This window comes from Cutaneotrichosporon oleaginosum, assembly GCF_008065305.1.
Source record: "Cutaneotrichosporon oleaginosum strain ATCC 20508 chromosome Unknown ATCC20508_contig05, whole genome shotgun sequence".
NCBI lineage: Eukaryota > Fungi > Basidiomycota > Tremellomycetes > Trichosporonales > Trichosporonaceae > Cutaneotrichosporon > Cutaneotrichosporon oleaginosum.
In genome coordinates, this window is record NW_027072174.1 from 181471 (window position 1) to 205597 (window position 24127).

Below are 24127 nucleotides of genomic sequence, written 5' to 3' on the forward strand. Positions count from 1 at the left end.
GAAATCTCGCACGTCTTGGTGGAGGTCTTACCCAAGTCCGGCGCCCGGCCTGATGCTGCCGGGTAGATTACGCGCACCAGGTCCCTTATGCATCCCGCTGCACGTCCCGTTCGCACCGTTCACAATGTTTGCGTCAGAGCCTGGACCTGGGCACGGTGAGAGTTGGAGATGCAGTAAATTAGTAGTAGACGCGAGGCGACGTTGGCTGAACGGTCACATCGCCTATGGCCGATGGTGTGCATTGTTCGCCGGGGTTGCCGGTCCAGCGATCACTCCCTGTCGCCCTTGCATGAATGACATCCACCCACACTCTCACATCCTACTTCCCGCTTCTCCTCGGCCCCGTCTTCCATCTGCATCTACCGTTGCGACATTCACCGACACATGTCCACTGCAGAAGCAGAGAGCCAGCCCAAGAGGGTGTACATTGAGGCGGGACTCCAGCCGGACAGCGTGTACGCTGCTGCTTTGTCGCCATGGCGCGACAGCCTCCGACGCTCACTCGTCGCGTCTCTCAACGCAGAGAGCGAGTGGATAGCATCCGTGCAGCGCGAGTACCGCTCCAAAGGCCGTGACAAGTTCTTCTTTTGGTCAGCCGTCTTTGGCAGTGAGTCCGCCATCACGAAGCCGACTCGCACATGCGGAAAGCTGTCTAGCACCTCCCATCGCTCTCTCCTATATCCTAGCTCTCCTCCCCTTCGTTACCCAATGGCGCTGACAGAAGCACACACTTTCTTCACTGCTTTCCTCCCGCTGCTCTTCTTTCTCGGGCACGCCGACAAGGCTCGCGGGTGAGTCTACAGAGGCGGGGCGGCGTTACCCGCCCCACTGGACGCGCGACGCGTCGAACGACGCGCCTCTGCACGGGCCTCTCATGTCGTCCCATGGCTGACCTCAGATTGGTGTTCATTGTCGGCCTCGGAATCTACTTCTCTTGCGTTGTCAAGGACATCGTGTGCTCACCTCGTCCCTACGCGCCGCCGGTCACCCGCCTGTGTTAGTCGATCTGCTCCCTTGGTGAGTTGTGCTGATCGTAGCCGTCTCGACACATCATCGCGAGTATGGATTCCCATCGTCGCATTCGACAAACTCCATTTCTATCGCCCTTTTCCTCGGCCAGTGGCTGTGGGAGCAGCACGACTCCGCTGGCTCGATGGCCGTTGTGCTTGGTTGGATCGGTACGTTCTCTTGAAGGTGCAGTTCTCACTCAGGCTTGGCCTTCTACTTCGTGAGCGTTGCCGGAGGGCGCATCTACACGGGCATGCACTCGCTCCCGGATATCATTGGCGGCACGCTGCTTGGCACCCTCTGCTGGATCATCTGGGTTGTCTTAGGCTCGTCAATCAGCGCATGGGTCGAGAGCGGCTCCCTCTCCGTCCCTATCATCATGGTCCCTCTCACTCTGGGTCTTGTGCACTACCACCCGGAGACGCCCGATGATTGCCCGTGCTTCGAGGACGCCATTGCCATCCTCGCGGTCATCCTTGGAGTTACGATGGGTTGGCTGCTTTCCATCCGTGAGCCGCAGTTTGCCCCGTCCGCCACCGTATGGCGCTACGGTGTCGTGTGGGCAGTCCCCGCTGTCGTCCTGCGTGTAGTGCTCGGCATTGGCACCATCTTCCTTTGGCGTTTGGTGATGAAGAAGACTCTTCTCACGATCCTTCCGCCCGCATTCCGCCTTTTCTCAAAGGTCCTCGATGTTCCGCTTCCAACACGCAAGTTCTACCTGCCCGCGACGTGAGTGCAATGGGGTGGCTCAGCTGACGCCAGCAACTATAATGAGGCCCAGACGCCCATTCGTCCCATCCCCTCATTCGCAGAGCTCGGCCATCTTCGCGATGCATCGCCTGGCTCGCCCTCTCCGCTCACCTCGCCATTACACATCACCCGGTCTCCTTCGCCCCTCAAGCTGGAAAAGGAGGCGCTGCGCACGCGTCTAAGACATAACGCCTCAAACGGCAACGGAAGCACATCAGGCTCTGACAGCGGATACTCGCCCAGCCTGGAGAAAGAACTAGCGATGGCTGAGGAGCGCAAAGGGTCGCGCGGGCGCAAGCGCCCTACACCGCACTACGATGCCGAGGGTGAGCTTCTGACAGCGCAACGATACTAATAATAGTCCTCACAAAGGTCGTTGTGTACACGGGTATTGGGCTCCTCGCTTCCGCCATCATCCCAGCATGCTTCCCGAGTATTGAAGGCGCCCTGGGATTGCCGTGAGAGCAAAAAATCACGAGATCCACAACACAACAGCACACTACATCCCCGGACTCACATGACATGTCACCAGCATCTTCCCCTGCTCTCCAGACGTTTTTCGATCACCTGCAGCTCTTGCCCCTTAGTCCACTTACTCACTCTCCAGCTGACACAGTGTCCCCTAAGAGGCGCGTCGTCTGGCGACGAAGAGGTGCATGCCGTGTCGGGCCTCCCATTTGGCCGCCTTCGTCTCAGCCCATCGCAATGGAATCTCACACTCATATGGGGTCTCCACACTTCTCCGTCCCCCGCCCCGCCGACGCCCGCCTTTCCTTACATCACGCCCACTCGGTGCGCCCAGCTCACACGTACACTTCATATCTAACCACTTCATCACCGATTTATGAAGGGCCCGCTGATCTACTCTATTTCCACTTTCCACTGACATTGTTATCATTGGTCTGAAAGCCTTCCACATTCGCTACTGCCGTACGCAAGCCTTCACGACATCCCAACCCTTGCCTGTTGTCCCGGCCGAAGCACCATGCCCAGCCTGACGGAAGCGCAGGCTGAGGAGGCTCTCTCCGCGCACATGGTCTGTCGCCTCATCTGCTTTCCCGTCCCCACTGCTCCTCCTGCCTCCTCAATCCCCTCCTCGTAAGGATCTAACGGAAGCAATCAACGCTGCGCGCCTTGTACGTCCAGGTCGTCATCGATACGTTTCTTTGGTGCGTCGACATGGAAGTGCATCTAAACCAAGCGCGGTTATCACAGTTATGATCTTCACTTATTGGCGATTTCAGTCGCACGACATAATGTGGACACGTGCACTCGTCGTGGCCGCGACAGTCATGCTGTATGCTGTGACGAGTGAGCCCTTTCCGAGCGAACTGACAAAGTCTATCTACTCTGGTTCGTTCAGTACTTCGTACGTGACAGACACACGAAGCATTTAGCGCTGAGCTGGTGACAGCTGGTGCAGAACTTTGGCGAACATGTGACGTTTTTCGAGACGACACATCTTGCTTGGTTCCCTGTGCTGGACTCAATTACTGCCTCGCTCGCCCAGGGGTACGTCGCTCATCGCGCCTGGCGTCTCAACCATCGCAACCATCTCATCCTGGGAATAGCAATCGTACGTGTGCTTGCGGTGGATACTGAGGCAGTGTTTCCTGGCGATGAGCTTTGGCGGCGCGGTCTGGACTAAGATCCGGCTCGACAGCTTCGACTCGCTGCGCGAGGCGTTATACGCGCGACGTCGACGTCGTACGTTGCAGCGACTGCCATTTTTCCGTCTTCCACTATGTGTAAGCTGACCTAAGCCATGACATTCTGGCTGTCGACCGTCATGGGAGCCAACATTGTCCTCTGCGCGGCAGTGCTACACGGCCTCATTAGGGAGTGGGACCAGTGGGCGCTGAATGAAAATGTCACTGCCAAGGAGGCCGGAGCTGATGACAGTGGATCTCGCGCGGTGCGCGGCTTGTATTGGAGTCACAGCTCCCTGCAACGACCGTGAGCATCGCTTTTCTTATCCAGATACGTGTGCGCCAAGGCTCGTTCATTGGGAGCACGTTCTACGGGATACAGAGCAACGTATATCTTGTTGGCCTGATGTTCAGTCTGAACGGGCGGCTGAGGTACGCCGCGGGCGATGTGAAGGGTGATACGAGTGAAGAACGGGTGAGCCCTAGGCAGTCGATAAATCTAAACGCAGAATGCTACGACTGCAGCTGCCACCACCATCGCTGGCCAACAACCCATTACTGGTGCCAACAGCCAGCTCAGCCACCGAAACTACGCCACTGCACCCACGACACCTTACCGCACACCCAGCGGAGACAACCGGTCCAGTGGATCAACGAACGGTAGCGTGGAGGGCGCGGACATCACACTACACGCGGTGCCAGCGGGCAATGGCGGCGAGGGCGGGAGTGATTCCTATCGGCAAGAGCAGGAAGTGAAGAGCGTCGAGGGGCATCACGAGCGCGAGCAGAGCGGGGGCGTAGGGCGGAGTAGTGTAGGGAGTGTCAGCTCCATACCTAAGCCACTGCGGAGGTGATGGATTAGCGTCGCTTACCGTTCAACAGCTGTCACTTCGATGGTGTGCGAAAGGGGCGCTGACTGCGGCTACTGAAGTGTGACGAGGGCGTGAGAGTGTGCAGGCCGCAGAGAGTCAGAATGTCAGATTCACCCACTCGCCCGTACTCGGCACTCACCAAAGCCCATTGACACGAAGCGCCGAGCTTCTCGCCACTCACTCGGTCGCGTCGCAGAGCCGACGACTCACATTCTCACTACCAGCCTCTTTCCCTTTTCCTGTATCATCATGCCCACTATCTCCCCGCCCGTCATGGCTCTTGGCCTCTCTCTCGCCCTCGGTCTGGGCATCCCCGCGGCGCCGGAACGCCGCTGGCTCCCGGCCATGAGCGAGGAGGAGGCGAGGGCCATCGTGACGGTGTGTCCAGCCGGCGGAAGCCGGCACTCCCTCCGCCCACATCTGACCGCAGTCCTTCTCCTTTGCCTGCATGTACGCCAAGCTGGTTCTCGACATGGCTTTGTGGTGCGTGGTTGCCACTTGCCACTCAAACCAGCGGTCTCTTCACAATGCAGCTCATCGCGTACGTCAACTATGTGCGCCGCGAGCGGCGGTGGATCGTGGCCGTCGTCGTGTCCTCGAGCCTACTAACATACGCCATATCCGGTACGCCCTCGGTCTCACCGCGCCTTACCACAGGCTTCATCGTTTTCTACGTGCACCACCTCTTCATCGCGGGTTGGGGCCAGTGGAAGCCGTTCCTCGAGACCAACTACTACTGCTTCTACCCCGCGTTCGACGGGCTCGCGAGCAGCATCGTCCAGGGCTTCTTCACATACCGCGCCTGGCGGCTGCTGGGGCGCGACTGGCGCATCGTGGCCGTGCTAGTCGTAAGCTGTTTTCAATACGCGCTGACACAGGTCCTGATCGGGGCGAGGTGTGTGATACGCGCCGCAGCTGACCCAGCCTCGTGTGCGCGTGCGTCGTCACCGGCCTCCTGTGGCATCTCGACAGCATCCTCGAGCTGCCGAGCATCAAAGCGCGTGAGTTGCCGCGGACGCGCTGAGCCCAGCCGTGATTGTGTGGCTGTCGTGCGTCATGCTCGCGGATATCGTGATCACCGTCGGGATCGGGTGCGGCCTCCTGCGCTCACGCACCGGCTGGGACCACACGGACAAGGTGGGTGTGTCGTGTGCGCGCTGACGCAGATTGTGAACCGCCTCGTCCGGATCAATCTCGAGTCGCAGGTGCCCGCGACGCTCATGGCAGCCTCGTTCCTCGTCGTCTTCAGTACGTCCCAGCGCTAACTCGCTGACGCAGTCCTCAAGCCCCAGTCGCTCCTCAACTTCGTGTGGCAGGGCATCCAGTCCAAGTTCTATCTCATCGGGCTGCTGTACACGCTCAACTCGCGCGTGTCGTTCGAGGTGCGGAACATCAGCGTGTTCAAGCCGACGATGGCGTCGCGCGACCTCGGAGGCATCACGGTCGAGGTTGAGACGGAGACGTTTGAGGACCGCGGCGAATCTGGGCTGCGCTCGGTCCCCGCGCCAGCGGAGAATGAGACGATCCCGCTCGAGCGGCTCGAGAGCGTGCCGTACCAGCGGTACGGGTCGAGCTCGAGCATCCCCCGGCGCCAGGATCCGGGAGCGCAGGAGGTGTCAGCGGCAGCGCCCACCACGCCTGGGGGGGAAAACCCGGACGTGACTCTCGTCGGGGAGTATGTGTACAAACAGCACGATTGGGATTGAGAGGGCATGTATTGGCATGTATTAGCGTGCGTGCTGCGTGCTGAAAAGGCAGTGAGTAGGTGAGGTGCACGTCAAAAGATTCAGGTGTCAAGTGAGAGCTGCGGCATGATATGATGCGGCTTCCGCAGCATCGGCTCTCTGACGAGCTGCGCAACTCCACCCACGCCACGTCGACATCAGATTATAACGCTGGATAGGTATGGCTCGGGGAAGCGCTACAACTCGCCGTGCGCTTTGGCCTTGCCGTACGCGACCTTGCCTGGGTTGTGGGACACCTTGCCGACGACGACATTGCCGAGGCCGCTGACTTTGTCCATGATCGAGGGATGCTTGGACTCGGGAGATGCCGGCTTATGGTGCTCGGCAGCGTATGCGCGCGCCTGCGCAATCTCCTCGCCCGACAGCTGCTTTGCGTACGTCTTGCCGTCGCCCGGCGACGTGTCGGCTGGCGTCAACTCTGCGGGCGTGAGTACACACCTGCTTGCGAGTCGTCGACGATCCCGCCGCCGATGGGGTTGATGTCGGGCGCGACGCGCGAGCGGATGGGCGGCTCGCCCGTCGCGAGCGTGGTCGACTCGGTCGCGTAGCGGTCGCTGGCTGTATTCATGGTAGGTGAGAGGAGATGAGATGGGAGTTGCCGCCGGGTGGGTGCCTTTTGAGCGCCAAGACAGGCCCATGGAGACCGAGTCGGTGAGGCGTGACGTCATGACTGGAGGCACGATCGAGCCTGGGTGAGTGGCCAGGCGTCCACGTGGAGCGGAAGTGACTGGAATCTCCGCGGCAACGCGCACCTGACTGAGCGCGGATCGGCAGCTTCGGATGGATCGGTGGATCGGCGGCCTCGACAACTTGATCGGCGTGGGGGGTGTAGGCGATCTGGCGATCTGGGCGTTTGATGGACCTCGACGATCGTGCCAGGCCTGGGATCGGCTCGTCGATTCATTCTTGCCATGTTGCGAGATCATGCGAGATAGCAATCTTGAGATTTTCATGCTTCCCACTTGCTTCCGTCTGGCCCCGGCGCGCCTGGCGACGACCCGGGAAAACAACAACGTCGCGTCGCAAGCGGAGGTTGTCGCGTTGTGAGGTGGATGTGGAGGGGGATAATCTACGATCCATTCCGATCTGTGCGGGATACACACGGCGCTCGGGACAGTTCCGGCGGGCCGGGATGGACATGCCCTGGGAATTTGGCTTCTGAATGAGGGACGGGGGCTGGATCTGCAAGGATCGCATCATGAGGGCCAGAGGGGCGTGCAAGGAGAACAAGGGTCGAAAAAATGACGCCGTGGCTACCAGCAACAACTTGCAGAGCCGTCGATGCAGCGGCCAGGCGTGTGCGGGCGGAGAGGAATAAAGCTGAGGTGCAGGGGTAAAGCACGTGGCGAGAGGGTTGAGCTGAAGAGCGGAGACGCGAAGAGGCGCGCGGCGCGTCCCAAGCTCATTGCGCTCTCCTCTCCAGCACAACCCTGAACCTTAAACAGGGGAGGGCTAATTTTGTTCAATTGGGCACGGCGGGGGTACCCGCGACGGTAGATGCGGTAGATGTAATTCAAAGGCGTCCTCCGGCTTGTAATGCGCCCCGCACGCAATCAAATGGCCACCTGAGGCTGTGAGTGCATGATTGCATGAGTGAGCGGGAGAGTGGAATGAGATGGCCAAATGGCCCAAGAGGCGCGGATGATCGCGACCGGCTCTGCTCTTCTGATGATTTGGATGATGGATGAGAATGCAAGTGATCGCCTCACTCTGGCCCCTGCACCCATGGACTCGAGCCTCCACCATGTGTCCCCCTCCCCGTGTCGCCGCGTCCCCATACTGACCATAACCCCCGAGTAATATTGCTCAGAGCGAGCCGCCGCCCCTGAGGGTATGCACTCTGTGCCACGGATGTCTGATAGCGCTCTGAGCGTTGCAACCGAAAAAGAGCGCGCGCGGCGGCTGGGAGGAGCGGGTCCAGAGGAAACGGGTTGTACTACTGTAGTACCCTTAAGAGATTTATGATTGTCCCTGACCCTATGTGTTTCTCGTTTCTGAAAACCGCCTCGCTCGGCATGGCCGATCTCCACGTCCCCCCACCCAGGCGCCACCTTCCTCCGCCCACGTCCCACCACGTCCACGTCCACCACCACCACCACCACCATCACCATCCCCCCACCTCCTCTTGATCCTCTTCTTCTTTCTTCTTATCATCATCTTCAAACTTGCTCTTCGTCTCTCACTCTCCTTTCCCCCTCCTCCAAAATCACAATGACCCAGGTTAAGAAGATCTGCTGCAGTGAGTATCGCCCTCCTCTCTTCCTCGCGACGCTCGCTCGCTCCCGACGCGTTCACCCGCCGGTGCTCTCCTCCAAGAGCTCTAGCTAACACCCTCCAGTCGGTGCCGGCTACGTCGGTGGCCCTACCTGCGCTGTCATTGCCCTCAAGTGCCCCCACATCCAGGTCACCATCGTCGACCTCAACCAGAACCGTATCGACGCCTGGAACTCTGACGAGCTCCCTATCTACGAGCCAGGCCTCGACGAGGTCGTCAAGGAGGCCCGTGGTCGCAACCTCTTCTTCTCGACCGACGTCGACAAGGGCATCGCCGAGGCTGAGTGCGTACATCTCTTGGGGAAAGGGCGGGTTGAGGCGGTGTGACTTTGTGGCACACGGCGCAAAGTTGCGCCTCGCAGCGTACACGCGCGGCGTCGTGTCGCGCCGGTAGCGAGCTGCTTCCCGGGGCGAGAATCCCCGGTATTCCCTTACCCTTTACCCACACGCGCGCCCATGACTGATTGCTGACATCTAGCCTCATCTTCGTCTCGGTCAACACCCCCACCAAGAAGTCGGGTATCGGCGCTGGCTTTGCGGCTGACCTGAAGTGAGTTGACGAGGCAGGCCGGGAGACGCGACAGGACCGTGGACACACCATCCTGTGTGCTCACCTCCGCTTCCATAAAGGCCTGGTAGCATCGCTTACGCCCCAGGTTCCTTCAGCTGGCTACTCGCCGCATCGCCGAGGTCGCTACTTCCCCCAAGATCGTCGTCGAGAAGTCGACCGTCCCATGCCGCACCGCCGACTCTATGCGCACCATCCTCGAGGCCAACCACCGCCCAGGTGTCACCTTTGACATCCTCTCCAACCCCGAGTTCCTTGCTGAGGGAACCGCCATCTCTGACCTGTTCGCCCCCGACCGTGTCCTTATCGGCTCGCTCCAGACCAACTCGGGCAAGGCCGCCTGTGCAGCTCTCGCCGAGGTCTACGGTAACTGGGTCCCCAAGGACCGCATCCTTACCGTTGGTCTTTGGTCGTCGGAGCTCTCCAAGCTCGCCGCGAACGCTATGCTCGCCCAGCGTATCTCGTCGATCAACGCTCTTTCAGCCGTCTGCGAGGCCACTGGCGCTAACATTGACGAGGTCGCCTACGCCGTCGGCAAGGACACCCGTGTTGGCGCCAAGTTCCTCAAGGCTTCGGTCGGCTTCGGTGGCTCGTGCTTCCAGAAGGACATTCTCAACCTTGTCTACCTCGCCGAGTCGCTCCACCTTCCCGAGGTCGCTCGCTACTGGCGCGCCGTTGTCGAGATGAACGAGTACCAGAAGGAGCGCTTCTCCCGCAAGGTCGTCGAGACTCTCTTCAACACCATCACCGGCAAGAAGATTGCCATCCTCGGCTGGGCGTTCAAGAAGGACACTGGTGACACCCGCGAGTCGCCGTCGATCTCGATTGCCAACCACTTCCTTGACGAGAAGGCACGCATCACCATTTACGACCCCAAGGTCACCGAGGAGCAGATCTGGCTCGACCTTACCGACGAGGGCACCAAGTCGGCCGAGCCCATCAAGCCTCACATCTCGATCCAGAAGTCGGCTGAGGAGGCCTGCAAGGACGCCGAGGCCATTGTTGTCTGCACCGAGTGGGACGAGTTCAAGACTCTCGACTGGCAGAAGATCTATGACAACTGCCCCCGCCCTGCCTTCATCTTTGACGGCCGTCTGATGCTTGACCGTGCTGCTCTCCAGAAGATTGGCTTCAAGGTCACTACCATCGGCACTGGTGACGGCCTCTAAAAGAGCCTGGAGCCGAGAGCCGACAATAGACACCCCCGTCGGGCTCTTTTTTTTCTCCATCTGATTAGTACCTCCATTTGTAGATAGCATACATACATCAGGGTTGTGGACACTGGCCCGCAGATAGATCTAGCCTAGCCCGCGTATGGACTGCTGCGCGACTCCCAAGAGCACGCTGAGTGACGACGAGCTGCTGACATGCTGAGCTCGGGCGTGGTTAGCCAATGAATATCAGGAGCAGGATCGGGACAGGGCGACAATTCGACAAGTGGAGGTCACCGCCGCCACGCGTCGCGGTGGAGGCCATTCATTTGCCACCTGTCAAGCCTCCAACCTCGAAGCCTCCAACTTGCAGCCCAAGGCCAACTCTCTCAAAGACCTCTCTCTCCATTTCCTTCCCCACAGCATTCGTCTCCAAGCCATCGTCGAAACCCTCGAGCGCTCCTCTGCGTTCTGGTCCGCCAAACGTCATCTGCATGAACGCCCCATCCTCCCAGGAGGACAGGGGCAACGGAGGGCCGGTCGTCTCCGAGCTCGAGCTGTGAGTCTGTTGCGACGGAGGCGCGCGCAGAGCGTGGTGGGGTGGCCAGTAGCGAATGGTCCAACTATCTGCCTATTTCCTTAGGCGAGCGTGCGCAGGCAGACGCCGAGGCCGCGAGTCCGCACATCGCGCGATCAAGGAAGGCGGCTCGTTGCAGAGGCGCAGAGGAGTGAGGCAGCTCTCCTCCGCGATGCGCCACTTGCCCGCGATAGCTCTTCCCTGCAATCGGCAACAGAGCAATACCAGTGACGGATGGCAGCTGACGGTAGTGAATCCGCCATTCTCAAGGGCGTCTCGAGCCATAGGCCAAGTGAGTAGTACTCTTCCATCACTCCATCCTCAGTCTTCTCTCGCGTTCCGAGCACTCCTTCCTCCGCATGTTCGTCGCCACGTCCGCCACTCAGCAGCGGCGCTGCCGAGCGCATACTCGCCGCTGCCTGCTAGAGCTAGAGTGAATTGTCTGACATGCGCGTGGGCTAGCTCGCTCTCATCACGCCAGCCTTCGCATGTCTCAGTGGCCACCATCTCGTCCCACTTCCTTCCTGTGCCTCCATATTTGCGGCACGCACTGCTCACACACAGTCGGGAGACACCGCCATGTCCTCATGATTGCCTTGCAGGCCGACGTGCATCGACAGACAGGCATTTGGGTGTCGAGCGCGACGCTTTGGGATGCCTTGGCCCAGTTCTATGACCTCGAGGCTCTCGACGCCGTTGTGAGTGCTGCTGGGGCGGTAAGGGCTGTGCAAGAAACGGGGCGCCTCCCTGCCTCGACGTCACATGCTCGTGACAAGCATCGATGTCCCAAGAACAAGCTTACGCCAGTCATCATCAACACCATCTCTTCCACCATCACCAGACCCCCTGTCCCCCATTCCCCATCCTACGCGGCGGAGGCCGCGGGCCCGCACCGACTCGCCCTTGTCTTCCCCCTCACCATCACCCGCACTCCCGCCGAGCCGCAGTGCCCAGGTGATCGACTCCCCTCACTTCGCATCTGCGTTCGAGCTCCCTATCCGTCGCGTATCAATGACGCCGGACACGTCGGCATCACCTGAGGAGCCTGACGAGTTGGACTTTTCCTCGCTTCTCTACGCCCGCGCCCAGGGCAAAGACGAGAAAGGCTGGGATGCGGCGGTACGCAAGCAGCTTGAGGCCTCCGTGGAGGCTGCTCCACCTCCTCCAGAACCTCCAAAGCGACGAGGAGGCCGGAAGTCGCGAGGCGGGACCGCCAGTGCCACCGCAAGCGGGCCGGCGAGCCGACGCACGAGCGGGGGAGGCGAACGCGGCTCGTCGCCGTTGACGAGTGACGGCGAGCCAGTATTGCGCGGCCGTAAGGGCGCGGGAGCAGCGGCGCGGAAGCGTGGACGAGCGAGCACCGACACCGTCGAGGAAGAGGATCGACCGCGTGGGCGAGGACGTCGTCGGCTGTAGACGGCCTCTTGGAGCTCGGCGCCTACGCCATCTAACGGAGCTGCCACCACCTCTCAGCCACTCGACCAGCACACAGCTCGTCAAATTGCACACGCCTGATGTGGGCGACCAACAGTGGCATGTGACGAGCGTGAGCGCCCTGCTACGCACGCGGACCATGCGCGCGTCGATGAGTCTCAACTTGCACTCGCGAATGTGACATCCCACCATGCACACCCGAGGCACCCAAGCACAATGCATTGCTCATCACCCGGCGATACTGTAGAATAGCAATAGACCATGGCATATAGTGGTAACCCTGCGAGCAAGGGGGGGGGGTATAGCGACTGGCACAGCTCATCTCAGGTGAGCGGCCCCCGCGACGAGCGCTGCGACGGACGTAGACAACGCATTGGGGAGCGACACAGCGGACTAGCGGGTCCTCGCTCCGCTCTTCGAAAACCAACATTCAATTCGATAAGGAGTGCGGCGAGCTGCGTGGATGCTTGCTTGTGCATGCCTGGATGTCCCTCACTACCCCTGTCGTCTCCGGTCGAACCCGTCGGCGCTGTCGGCTCGGCGGTCTTTGTAGGTGCCCAAATTAACCTCCACCATCGGTCTTCACGACATTCTGGTATTTCCGGTGCGGCAACATATTTCCGGGCACCAAGTAGCCGTTACGCATTACCAAGTATACCTCGGCATCTTCCACTTCCTCATCACCTAGCCACCATGACCACCCGCTCCATCTTCCACCTGGCCTTCCACGTACGCGACCTCGCGGCCTCGCGGCACTTCTACGGCGGCCTGCTGGGGTGCCGCGAAGGCCGCTCGACGGACACGTGGGTCGACTTCGACTTCTTCGGGCACCAGATCAGCCTGCACCTGGGCGAGCCGTTCGCGACGACCAACACCGGCAAGGTTGGCGACCACATGGTGCCGATGCCGCACCTCGGCGCGATCTTGCAGCTCGACGACTGGCGTGCGCTCGCTCAGCGCTTGGAGGGGCACGTCGAGTGGGTCATGGAGCCGCAGCTCCGTTTCGAGGGCCTGCCCGGCGAGCAGTGGACCATGTTCTTCCGCGACCCGTCGGGGAATCCCATCGAGGTCAAGGGGTTCAAGGATCTGGCGAGCGTGTATGATGCCTAAGCCGGCGGGAGTTGGCGAGATGTCGGACGCGCACCAACGACACGGCCACCGACGGGTCTACGGGCACGGAACGACGCCAGCGGACGAGCGCCCACCTCCCGAACAGCTGACACTCACGACCCGATTCAATGCAAGATGCATGCATAATCTATAGCGTGCTCCTCTAAGCAGGCTCTAACATGTGTGTGGCTCTGTGAACTCAGCGCTCATTTCAGCGCCCACTGACCCTCGCAACTCTCCTGGAATCAGAATAATCCGCAGAACCGCGGCCGCCGCTGCCCCACGACCACAGGGCGTCGGCGGAACCACAGCGGCATAATCCGCGGCCACATGGGCCACGCCCAAAAACCGCGCCCGGGGCGGCTGGCGCGATCGACGCGCTCCGGGGGAGAACCGCCGCTGCCGCCCGGATCGTAGTCCGCGCCATACTCGTTCGAGTACGTGTTGGCGTATGGGTTGTGGGCGCTGGACGTCGTCGCGTACGCATCGGTGTAGTTTGTATAGGGGCGGCTCGGAGTGGGGCCGGGACTGGCCGGCGCCCGGCTCGAGCTCTCCGCAGGGACCGGGACCGGCACCGTCGGTGAGCTGGGGGGAGACACCTCGCCCACAGGCAGGAGCGGGTGCGTCTCGAACTCGTACTTGTTGTAATATGTCGTGCCGTAGCTCCCGGGGAAGGCCAGGCTCGGCCGCCGCGTGCTCGGCTGCGAGTAGACACTGATTCCGCTGCCGTAGCTCGCGCGCGAGTTGAAGGTGTAGCTGCTGTAGCTGGTGCCGGTGCCGTGACCGCCGGCTCCCAAGCCGCCGCCGAGCCCGCCGCCGAAGCTGCCGTATCCGCCTCTGTAGCCGTAACTCATGGTAGGTGGGAGAGTGGTGGTGTGTAGTGTTGCAGTGTAGTGGTGCTGTGTTGTGTGGTGGTGTAGTTCGTGTTAGTGAAGGTAATTGACGCTAGAGCGTTCTGACAATTATAACCTACACGCGCGGCGTCTCTTTCACCCGATGGCCGTGGATGCGGTGCGGACCGAGTTCAGCTTGGCGCAGGAGGCCTGCGGAGGAGTGTGTCCATTCGCCCGTGTGGCGTTGTCGAGCGCCCACAAACTACTATGCCCGGCTGTCACAGGCTTGACATTACGCCCGACACTCGTTTCAAGTGGCGGAAGATGTCCGTGTCGGAAGTCTGTGTGCAGACGTCTCGGTTCGTGGTTTGTAAGAGCTTATGTCTGCCCCACGTGTTGATCAGCGGGGGCCGTATGGTGGTCCAGTATCGTGCAATTGTGTATGCGCTTAATCGCTCACAAATAGGTGGGACACAGCCCGCGCAGTCCCACCCTTGCTCGCTCGTGCTGAGCTCCCTGACGTGGAGGATTGCGATGACTTGTCGCCGATAATAAGTTTAGTAGATAGAGGTATTTTGCCAGAGATCACGTCAAGTTCAGCATCGCACTGTTGGCTCGGAATTACACTCCGGCTGCCTCACAACGAGCACAGTCCTCACTCTCCCATGGTTGTAAGATGTGTGCTTCACCCTATGTGTGTGTATGCAGGATCCATGTACAAAGGATCTATCTATGCGCCCGAATCTAGCAATCTAGCCCTGCCTGAATGTATGTCTCGACGCTCTGCACGTTAGCCACGACCGTACTGAATACTTACAGAACATGCGGAGGAGCCTGCGCCGCCGCTGTTTCAACCCTTGCCCACCCTCCTGCGTGGACGGCGAGACCGCGCGCGCCCGGGGCCACACCCGCTGCCACCACCTGCGCCGGGGGTGCGTGATGATGCCGGTGGTCTCGTTGGTGGCGGAACTCCCCGAGTCGGTGTGTTGCGCGAGCAAGTGTGGGGGCCCGCTAGTCCCGACGGCGTGGTAGAAATAGTCTGTAGGACCACTGTAGCTGGGGCGTGCGTGCGTTGTGACGTGGTAGCTGGCGTGCGAGTAGACGCTGTACGTGCTGCTGATGCTTGCGCGGGACGCATTCCTGGCGCCGTTGATATATGGGCTGAGGGTGGCGCTGTGTGGGCTCAGGTTTCCGTGGCTGTCGCTGTGCGGGCTTCGACCGTTGTGGACGCCGGTGGGGGGGTTAAGGCCGCCGTGGATGCCGCCGTGACTCATCGTGCGCCTGAGGTGGAGTGGGTAGCAGTGGGGTGTGGTTGTGGTCTGAGGAATGGCCCAGTACGGAAGTGGGACAGAGGAGGAGCGCCTGTATGTGTGGGATCGCGAGGATTGGTGACTCTGTGTGCGGTGGAGATGGGAAGTCGATGGGGGGCGATCGAAGTATGTGCGTGAGATGGAGCGCGGGCGCAAGCCGTGGATCTCGTATGTGAGGGTTGGAGTTGTGCGGGTGGAGCTGTTGGTAGTGGCAGTGCTGCCAGTGGGGGAGGATGAGAGAGGGGACATTGTCGACTGGGAGGTCAGGCAGTAGGTTATATCTCTCATGTGTGCGGAGTGGAAAGTCAGTAAGCCCGACAAAAGTGTCTGCGACATGAGGAGTGAGTTTCAGCGGAAGATTTGTGTACGCGAGGACGGGCGAGAGGATTGGTGTGCGCGTTTGAATAGTCGAAGAGGTGTTTCAATGGGCCAAACAGCATGTTGGCTTAGATCTATTCAAGTGAGACAATCGTGGGGCGTAGATCATCGGCTACCGACGGTTGATCCTCATTACACCAATTCTGTCCTCCGGGTAAGTGATGTATCTCAATTGAACACTGCAACTGCATATCGTCCGCCATGCCTTTCCGCATCTCCGCGACTCTGCCAGTTAGCTCCATTTTCGATTGCTCAACTCACAAAACAAGCCACAGAACCGGCGGCGGCGCACAACAACCACTGCCGGTGCAACGGGTACCACAACGGCGCGGGGGCGCCAGAAAGGCCAGAAACCGAACATCGGGCGGCGCATCCGGGGTGGAGGCATGGGACGGGGCGGTGGGCGTCCTCCGAAGCTGGGCGGGCGACCGCCTGGGCGGTGGCCGGGCGGCGGGCCGGCAGGACGACCGTAGCCATGACTTGGGGGCCCACTTGCGTGAGAGTAGCTGGGGCCACCTGGGCGTGGGCCGTATCCAGGACTGGGTCCATGACTGGGGCGACCACCACCTGGACGACCTCCACCATAGCCGCCACTTGGCCGTCCGCCGAAACCTCCTGGACGAGGACCAGGACCGCCGAAGCCGCCACCGTGACGTCCGCCGCCAAAGCCGCCCCTGGATCCGCCAAAGCCTCCACGACGTCCGCGCATGGTGAATCAGATGCGTGTAGATGAGTTTGGGAGGTGAGAAGAGGGGAATGAAGAGAAAGAACGCGGCGGCAATCTCGCGTACGCCTTATGAGAGTCGTCGAGGTGAGATGCGGCCAGCGATCCGGTGATCGTGAGAACGAAATTTGGAGATTAGGCGATCGATTGGGTGGCGGTGGCGGCGTGCGTGCCGTGGCGTCGGCCTCGCGAGACCGGCCGAAACCGAGCGTGTCGGGGTTCGAATGTCGTCGGTGGCAGTAATTGCGGTGGCGGTGAGTTGAAGGCGGCGAGGGGTTGGTTACAGGTAATGCGTGCCCAGGTGAGGGAAGACAATGAGACTCGGCTTTGCGCAGCTTTAATCAGAGTATGCGTCTCCTCGGACAACAGACGCGCTTGTTCCCATGCGCGCATGCATGTTGAGCGCTTTGGTGGACGGTATTGTCTGCACATCAGTCGTACGGCTTGCCGTGACGAATGCGGCCTCCGGAGACGTCAGTGGCAGTCAGGAATGAGATGCCCGCAGGGTGGATGACGCGATGGTCTTTGGGGGCGTGAGTATGGATCTGGCTCAGCAAGAAGGTGTGCGCTCGGTGCTAAATGAGGTATTCTTGAACTACAGCGTTTGCGCTGCAACCCAGAGCATACCGGGCGCTGAATGAGAACAACCATGCAAACGCCCATATCACTACTCCGCGCCATTCAGAGACAGCTCTTTGACCTTGTCGGCCACTGTCTCTCCCTTCTTTGCGACTGGAATCTCGCCGCGAGCAAACGCTCCTTTACCTGGGATCTCGCCTCGCGCCTTGCGCTCCTCCCACTCCTTCTTCTTCGCCTTCTTGGCCGCAATCTTGGCCTTCGCGATCTCCTCGGCCTCGGCGCTCCCTTTGGGCGGCGGCTGCGGCTGTCCACGTGGTGTTGAAGCACCCGAGCCTGGCGCGCTCCGTCTCGAGCCCTGTCGATCCTTGCTATCAAAGATGATCGTCACAGGACCGTCATTGGTGAGGGACACAGCCATCATGGCTCCAAACTGGCCGTCTGGGGTCAGCTGTGCAACCCTCAATCTCTTCGCCGGCGTCTCGTTCTCTCCATCCCACACTATACTCCTGTTCCCCGTCTCATCTCTCCTAAGCTGCGACTCCACTCACCCTTGATCCGGTCGGGGCGGTACGCCGACCCGATTTGCTCGAGGAAGGACGTGTACATCGCTTTACCAGGCAGTGTCGACATCGAGTCATGGAAGTCTGCTGTTAGCCTCCACGGTGTTGTGGCCTCACCTGGCCGCGCGCCCTTGAAGTTTGCGAAGAGCGTGAACTGCGAGACTGGAGTTAGCTCCAGGCCCGGCACGTAAGCGGGACGAAGGTCTGGCGACCGATCCGCGTAGACGAGCCACCGAAATCCAGACAGCTTCTCGGCGAAACTAACCGCACAGCACCTCGCCTTCGATCTCCGTCACGCTCTTGCGCCATGCGTCCTCGCCGTCCCACAACTTGGCCGCCAGGACCTTCTTGATGATCCAGTCGCGATCCTCGTTTGTGTCATCTGGTGTCAGCTGCGGACTCGCTATCTCTTGCTACCGGCCCCCATCTTTCTCTCTCTTGTACAGGCTCGATGTCTGCCTCGCCTCCCCAGCATACCAGAATACTACGCCTCATTTTCCTGCGCACGCCTCCCGCCCGCCGACTCCATGCCGCTCCTGACCGTCGCGACTCACCGCGGCTAATGCCCACAAGGATCATAAGACCACGCCCGATTTGCGAGATGGTCTTGCCATCGACTGCCGTTAGTTCAACTACTCAATCTTCCAATAACTTACCGGCTACACTAGCGTTCACGACTTTCTGGACGACAGCGCGCATGATATGGGAGGTCAGACGAGATGAGAGGAGCGGAGGAAGGAGATCGACTTGGTTTTGAAGTGGAGGCCGTACTCGTTCCGATCGTCCTCCGGACCAGACTCCATGCCGATGAGAGCCGATCGGAAGATGCGCGGGCCCAGTTATCTCTGTCGCCACATGTCCCACTTGATGCAAGCAGCAAGGTGGGGCGGAGACGTCGAGTATCGGTGATGATGGACTCTCTGCATATATGTACAACATTGAAATTAATGACGTGCTCTATGTGCGACGCTACAATCCTATCATCTCGCACAGTCTCGCAGCGCCTAGGGCGACCGTCCACCCCGCCAGCACGATGCTCACGGTCTCCCATGGCCGAGTGGGGAGTAGCACACGCAGCCCAAAGCCAGCACTCATCCCACCGAGCAGCCGCGTGCCGGCCCACACTCGGTCTGTATGACCCCATGCGTGGGCGAGATTCTCAAACTCTGCAGCAATGCCAGGCACATGTGCAGTCAGGAGTCCGGTGAAGCTGAGAGCGGGCTCAGTGAACGTCGGCATGTACCATATCCTCAGCACAAGACGGAGGACGAGAGGAAGTAGCGCCGTGTACAGCAGCACGAGCGGGACAAGGATAGGGAGGAAGCCGTCACGCCGACCATCGCCGACACCCTTGCTCGTTGGCGGGTACCAACCGTGGAGCCGAAGGATGACAAGTGCCGCGGCCGTGGAGGTGAAAAGCTGAGCAGCTAGTTCAATGGCTGCAACGAGTGCAAGTCGCAGAATGCTCAGCATCGGCCGGTCGGCGAAGCGCACCGCCACGTCGGCAGCGAGTGTGGCCGCCCCAAGGCGGAGGAGATCGGCACGCAGGCCAGCGGCCCGGTCGTACCCGTCACTCTTGTGCGTGGGCGGCAAGGTAGAGGCGTCCCGTGCGTCGAGTGGCGGGCTCCCCCGATTGTACAGGAGGTGCAGGAAAACGCGAGGCTTTAGGAGAACGAGATCGAGCACTAACAAGAGTGGAGGCGCTTCGATGAGTGGGTCGACGAAAGAGTTGCAGCGGGGCTACAGTTAACGGAGCTCCGTGCTGTGCAATAAGCCCTCGGCCAGCAGGCCAGACCAGGCCGGCGCCCGTGTCACAGCGCAACGCTTCTCTCGCCCGCGGAGTCCAAGGCAGTGCAGTGCTGCACTCGTCCCACCACATCAGGCCCGCCGGCATGTCCCGCATCAGGTGGGCGATCTGCAAGGAATAGAACATCTTTTCTCGACAAGCCTGGATTGCATCCCACGCACTGACCGGCTGGGGCGGCCTAGACTCACGCAAACGCTGAGTCGGATGTTTGAGCGACTCGAGTAGGTGGTGTAGACGTGGGGAACTGGGTAGGCGCAGGAAGTGCAGAGGGGTGCAGCAGAGGCTGACGGGAGCGATGATTCCCCGGCGGGCATGGAATGTGCGGCAGCTCCTGCCGGGGTGGACATTGTGGGTTTGTTGTTGTTGTCAACAAATGTCAGAGCGAGCGGGCGGAGTACCGAGGTGGCGGGCGGGCCGATGTCATAGGTAGTTTGTTGGATCCCTCCACTTAGCTACGGTGAGGGGCATTTCATTGTCCCGCTTGCTCGGTTGCCCTGGAGGCGTCACCGCGTCACCAACACCTCTCCTCTCGATCTGGCGATACATCTTGACTCCTCTCATCAACTCTCCTCGACTCTCATCACATCCCATCCATCTCGCTTCATCTCACTCATCTCCCCCCTCAACGCGCACAACGACACCCATCGATATGAGCAACACACCACCCCCCGCCATCCGCCCAGTCCTCCGCATGAGTGACGACGCGGCGAGCTCCAATACTGCCCTTCCGCACATCAAGCTGGCCGACGCCCCACCACACTCTGCCAGCTCGTCCTCCTTCTCGCCCACCTCACCCAACCCGCCCGCCGGCATTCTTAGCACGACGCACACACCCCGCACCTCCATATCGGGGCCACCGGGCTCGTCCGGGTGGAGCAGCGGCGCCGGCTTTCCGCGCACCCACACGGGCAGCACAAGCATCGACGGCGGCAAGTACCGCAAGAAAGTGGCGTTTGAAACCTTTGACGACCTTCCGGACACACTGTTCACGTTTACCGCTCAGGTAAGTTGATTGCGTTGGTGGCTACAAGAAGCACGCAACCGGCCAAGGCTGCAAACTGCAAGCGGCGGGGTGTTGCGGCCTTGTCTCAATCTCGCCGCACAAGCGCGTGATCGGCCCGCACGGTCCCACGCCCTGGTTGATTACCTGCCACACTCAGTGCATCGGGCCACCCCGTAGCCTGCTTGGCGCTAACATCACGCAGGCCAAGAGCGAAGGTTACAAGCGCTCCCGCAACACTCGCGTATTCCTCGTGGCAGTGAGCCCCGACGAGTCCGGCGAGGACGCACTCGACTGGCTTATGAGCGAGCTCGTCGAGGATGGCGACGAGGTGATTGCTATGCGCGTCAAGGACATGTCCGAATCAGGTTAGTGCGAGGCACGGCTTCCTGCCAGTGCAATGACTCATTACAGAACGCCACACCGAGAGCGCGCACGAGGAGCTGCGTGATGAAGCGCAAACCCTTCTCCAAACGGTGTTGCACAAGAACGACGAGGAGTTTGGGCGTAAGGTGAGCTTATGGTGCAGCGGGGGGCTAACGGGAGATCTCCGCTATTGTTGAGATCGTCGTCGGGCCCGTCCCCGACATGATACTCAAGATGATCGCGCTTTACCGCCCCGATTGTAAGTCACGCGGTGTGCCAGTGGCAGTCATTACTCCAAGGACGGCAGCTTCTAGTTCTCGTGCACGGAGCGGGCTGTCGCCGGGGCTGCTGGTTATAACTTTAACCACCTTCTCTTCTCAAGACACGAATGCTCACACCAGCCCTCATCGTGGGAACCAAGGGCCAGCGCTCGCGGCTTGCCAACTGGTCTAAGGCTTTCGCAGCTCCCGGCATGGGCAGCATATCGCGCTTTGCCGTTTCACATTCGCCCATCCCCGTCGTTGTCGTGCGCCCCGAGCGCAAGGTCAAGAAGACATTGGATAAGCGTGAGGCTGCTGGAAAGAGAGGACAGTATGCGTCGCTTGTTGGCGACGGTGACCTCGTGCTCTCTCGCAGTCGTAGTCGTGAGCGCTCGCGCTCCCGTGACCGTCGCTCCGTTGATTTCGGGCGCGCCATCTCTCGTGACCACTAGTTCGTTGTACTTTAATGTTGGATGCCAGGACTCTGATTTGAGCGAGGGCGACACGTCGGGGCGTGCCCTGCCTTGTCCGTCGCGGATCCTGGCGTGAACAGCAAATCGAGCTAGACTCGAAGGCGGTGCGCGCCCGGCTTCTGCCGCCTGGATCTCCCGATCTTCCGGACCTTGCATAGGACTCTGTACGCGCTCGTGCGAGCATCTGAACAGCCTCGACCGTTCCCGAACAGGCTGCCATCCGCGTGCCCTCCCGACGCGCACGGTCTTGACGGAGATTTCTTCATTTTCGGCTCGCCAACGACCGGATGTATTCCAGTGACGGGTAGTACCCATGAGTCTGCTTCAAGCTCTTTTGAGGTAGCACATCAACAGGTACATGTCCTTCACCTCAAATCGTGATAGCCCTCTCCGGCACACGCTGACTATCGCAAGATCGCAAGGCGAAATTGACACGGGTGTCGGTATTGCCATTCAAATGAGCGACAGGTGAGAGGCATGCTGATGAGATGATAGCCTGACTGATCACTTGCACCTAGCGGGCGCCGGGACATCGAGAGCGCTCATGTCATTCCAGAAAGTAACCCCATATCCCTCCGTTCCGCTCCAAACCTATGTTGTTCCGCTGCACCTGGGCGTGCGGACATGCCACGGGGCTGTAAGATTTGGGAATTGGCCGACTGCCACTCGGCTACGAACGGCGGAAGCCGGAAAGTATGGCTTAGTAGTTTCATGCTGCGTTATCGTGAGGTGGGCAACACCACCCAGGCAGACGTGTGGCATCGGCGATCAGCGATGTGCCTATGGCCAAGCCCATCCCTCATTCTGATGCATCTGATCAGCTGTTCACGCACCGGCAACCTACTCTGCAATATGCTAACGCCATTCGTTTATTGTATTCGTGAAACCAGCACTGGGCGCCATCGGTGATCAGCGCGATCCATACGAGATATAAGGTGGCGTTGACGGGACAGACTGACCACACCCCCAGCGCGCTGGCATCTGCATCGCCCTCAGCACGCACAATGGCGCCCGCCGCTATCAACGAGCCTCCCCGCCTCGACGTCGCCGCTCTCAAGGCTGCGGCCGGCCCCCAAGCACCCGTGGTTGACCTCCGGTCTTTCGCGCACTTCAACAACACGCCCGGCATCGGTACTGAGTTCCGCGCCGCAGGCGACTACCGCGATAAGAGTGGAAAGCCGATCCTCGCGCTCCGCGACATCCTGGACGACCCCGCGTCCCTCCGCGCCCTCGGCCGTCTGGTCTCAGAGCGCGGCGTAGTATTCTTCCGCGACGCCGACATCAGCACCGACGAGCAGCTCAAGCTCGTCCACGCCCTCGGCTTGCTCGGCGGCAAGCCCGAGACCTCCGGCCTTCACGTGAACCCGTGCACGGCGCCGGGGCAGAAGGAGGGCGACGAGGTAGCCCGCATCTCAAACAACTATGTGTTCGGCGAGAAATTCAAGCGCGACCAGAGCACGATGCTCCTCCGCCGTGTCGGCAAGCTCTCGTGGCACAGCGACATCACCTACGAGCCCGTGCCCTCCGACTATGCCTGCCTCACCATCCGTACTGTTCCCGAGACTGGCGGCGACACGCTGTGGGCTTCCGCATACGACGCGTTTGACCGCCTCTCGCCGCCCATGCGCAAGTTCCTGGAGGGTCTCACCGCCCTCCACAAGGGCGTGGGCTTCATCCAGCTCGCGCGCAAGTTTGGTATCCCGGAGTTCCGCGAGAACCGCGGCTCCCCCGAGAACGTCGGGCAGGCGCTCGAGGCCGTGCACCCCGTCGTGAGGACCCACCCTATCACGGGGTGGAAGGGGCTGTTTGTGAACCGCGAGTTCACGCAGCGCATTGTCGAGCTTACGCCGTACGAGAGCGACCAGCTCCTCGAGTTCCTCTTCAACCACATCAGCGACAACCAGGACATTCAGGTCCGCTTCCGCTGGGAGCCGCACTCGGTCGCCATTTGGGACAACCGCTGCACGTTCCACACGGCGACGTTTGACCTCGACAACAATGTGCGCGAGGGCACGCGTGGCCTATCCCTCGGCGAGAAGCCGTATCTCGACCCGAACTCGCTCACGCGCCGTGAAGCGCTCGAGAAGCAGGGCGTCAAGCCCCAATCTTGAAGGGAGCAGATATCACCGTTGTAGTGCTAGTGAGGCGCGATAAGTTGACCAAATGTGACGAGTGAACGGGTGGACGAGTAGTCGCTGACGAGGTGGCGAAGCATCGCGTCGCCCAACGGCTCCATGACACAGCGGGTCAGCTACCCGGATGCCCGAGAGAGCAACCCCGTCAGCGCGCTCAACCTCCTCAAAGCGCTTGGCCGCGTGCTGGCTGTATCGGACGACATGGTGTTGACATGAACAAAACATTCCACAATGACCTCATCAGGTTCAGCATGACCCCCAAACACCTTTTGTCCTCGTCGTGCAGTTGCTCCGCAATGCCGTCGCTATGCATCGGTGCAGTTCGCCGAGTCCGTGACGCTCCACGTGCTCCACACTGCTCCGAAGGCTTGGCACTGCTCACCGCGTCCGTCACACCAACTGCTTCGCACTGGTGACCGCCATCACTGTCGTCATCGACGTCACCGCCTCTTGCCACTCGCAACATCATCAGAACCAGCAGATCTTCTCCTAAGGTCATCAGCACCGCTACAACACTACTTATAGCCATCGAAGATGCATATGGCCTGACAACAATCCATCAGC

The 24127-nt window shown here is 60.5% G+C and overlaps 13 protein-coding genes across 13 annotated transcripts; 6 read left to right on the forward strand and 7 right to left on the reverse strand.

Annotated features, from left to right (window-relative positions):
* Positions 1-384: 384 nt before the first annotated feature.
* COLE_05585 (uncharacterized protein) lies at positions 385-2220 on the forward strand (the record flags this gene model as incomplete). Its single annotated transcript, XM_018419463.2, has 6 exons — positions 385-791; positions 899-996; positions 1038-1178; positions 1212-1737; positions 1771-2084; positions 2120-2220. The coding sequence occupies 6 exons, from the start codon at positions 385-387 to the stop codon at positions 2218-2220; spliced, it is 1587 nt and encodes a 528-aa protein (XP_018277479.1).
* Positions 2221-6200: 3980 nt separating this feature from the next.
* On the reverse strand, positions 6201-6977 carry COLE_05586 (uncharacterized protein; the record flags this gene model as incomplete). Its single annotated transcript, XM_018419464.2, has 1 exon — positions 6201-6977. The coding sequence occupies one exon, from the start codon at positions 6975-6977 to the stop codon at positions 6201-6203; it is 777 nt and encodes a 258-aa protein (XP_018277481.1).
* Positions 6978-8235: 1258 nt separating this feature from the next.
* On the forward strand, positions 8236-10035 carry COLE_05587 (uncharacterized protein; the record flags this gene model as incomplete). Its single annotated transcript, XM_018423676.2, has 4 exons — positions 8236-8263; positions 8363-8582; positions 8777-8848; positions 8955-10035. 4 exons carry the CDS (start codon positions 8236-8238, stop codon positions 10033-10035), a joined length of 1401 nt encoding a protein of 466 aa, XP_018277482.1.
* A 1146-nt stretch (positions 10036-11181) lies between these two features.
* Positions 11182-12010, forward strand: COLE_05588 (uncharacterized protein; the record flags this gene model as incomplete). Its single annotated transcript, XM_018423677.2, has 2 exons — positions 11182-11292; positions 11402-12010. 2 exons carry the CDS (start codon positions 11182-11184, stop codon positions 12008-12010), a joined length of 720 nt encoding a protein of 239 aa, XP_018277483.2.
* Positions 12011-12721: 711 nt separating this feature from the next.
* On the forward strand, positions 12722-13138 carry COLE_05589 (uncharacterized protein; the record flags this gene model as incomplete). The annotated part of the gene is made up of 1 exon (XM_018425483.1): positions 12722-13138. The coding sequence occupies one exon, from the start codon at positions 12722-12724 to the stop codon at positions 13136-13138; it is 417 nt and encodes a 138-aa protein (XP_018277484.1).
* A 245-nt stretch (positions 13139-13383) lies between these two features.
* On the reverse strand, positions 13384-13992 carry COLE_05590 (uncharacterized protein; the record flags this gene model as incomplete). Its single annotated transcript, XM_018425484.1, has 1 exon — positions 13384-13992. One exon carries the CDS (start codon positions 13990-13992, stop codon positions 13384-13386), a length of 609 nt encoding a protein of 202 aa, XP_018277485.1.
* Positions 13993-14723: 731 nt separating this feature from the next.
* On the reverse strand, positions 14724-15245 carry COLE_05591 (uncharacterized protein; the record flags this gene model as incomplete). Its single annotated transcript, XM_018425485.2, has 1 exon — positions 14724-15245. The coding sequence occupies one exon, from the start codon at positions 15243-15245 to the stop codon at positions 14724-14726; it is 522 nt and encodes a 173-aa protein (XP_018277486.2).
* Positions 15246-15827: 582 nt separating this feature from the next.
* On the reverse strand, positions 15828-16368 carry COLE_05592 (uncharacterized protein; the record flags this gene model as incomplete). The annotated part of the gene is made up of 3 exons (XM_065626422.1): positions 15828-15884; positions 15921-16051; positions 16140-16368. The coding sequence occupies 3 exons, from the start codon at positions 16366-16368 to the stop codon at positions 15828-15830; spliced, it is 417 nt and encodes a 138-aa protein (XP_065482233.1).
* A 150-nt stretch (positions 16369-16518) lies between these two features.
* On the reverse strand, positions 16519-16815 carry COLE_05593 (uncharacterized protein; the record flags this gene model as incomplete). The annotated part of the gene is made up of 1 exon (XM_018419465.2): positions 16519-16815. The coding sequence occupies one exon, from the start codon at positions 16813-16815 to the stop codon at positions 16519-16521; it is 297 nt and encodes a 98-aa protein (XP_018277488.1).
* A 235-nt stretch (positions 16816-17050) lies between these two features.
* Positions 17051-18221, reverse strand: COLE_05594 (uncharacterized protein; the record flags this gene model as incomplete). The annotated part of the gene is made up of 6 exons (XM_018423678.2): positions 17051-17400; positions 17511-17606; positions 17640-17684; positions 17788-17904; positions 18077-18139; positions 18179-18221. 6 exons carry the CDS (start codon positions 18219-18221, stop codon positions 17051-17053), a joined length of 714 nt encoding a protein of 237 aa, XP_018277489.1.
* A 270-nt stretch (positions 18222-18491) lies between these two features.
* COLE_05595 (uncharacterized protein) lies at positions 18492-19676 on the reverse strand (the record flags this gene model as incomplete). The annotated part of the gene is made up of 2 exons (XM_018423679.2): positions 18492-19262; positions 19518-19676. 2 exons carry the CDS (start codon positions 19674-19676, stop codon positions 18492-18494), a joined length of 930 nt encoding a protein of 309 aa, XP_018277490.1.
* A 302-nt stretch (positions 19677-19978) lies between these two features.
* On the forward strand, positions 19979-21407 carry COLE_05596 (uncharacterized protein; the record flags this gene model as incomplete). The annotated part of the gene is made up of 5 exons (XM_018420915.2): positions 19979-20332; positions 20535-20697; positions 20744-20841; positions 20876-20954; positions 21097-21407. The coding sequence occupies 5 exons, from the start codon at positions 19979-19981 to the stop codon at positions 21405-21407; spliced, it is 1005 nt and encodes a 334-aa protein (XP_018277491.1).
* A 1025-nt stretch (positions 21408-22432) lies between these two features.
* On the forward strand, positions 22433-23539 carry COLE_05597 (uncharacterized protein; the record flags this gene model as incomplete). The annotated part of the gene is made up of 2 exons (XM_065626423.1): positions 22433-22592; positions 22623-23539. The coding sequence occupies 2 exons, from the start codon at positions 22433-22435 to the stop codon at positions 23537-23539; spliced, it is 1077 nt and encodes a 358-aa protein (XP_065482234.1).
* Between the last annotated feature and the right edge of the window lie 588 nt (positions 23540-24127).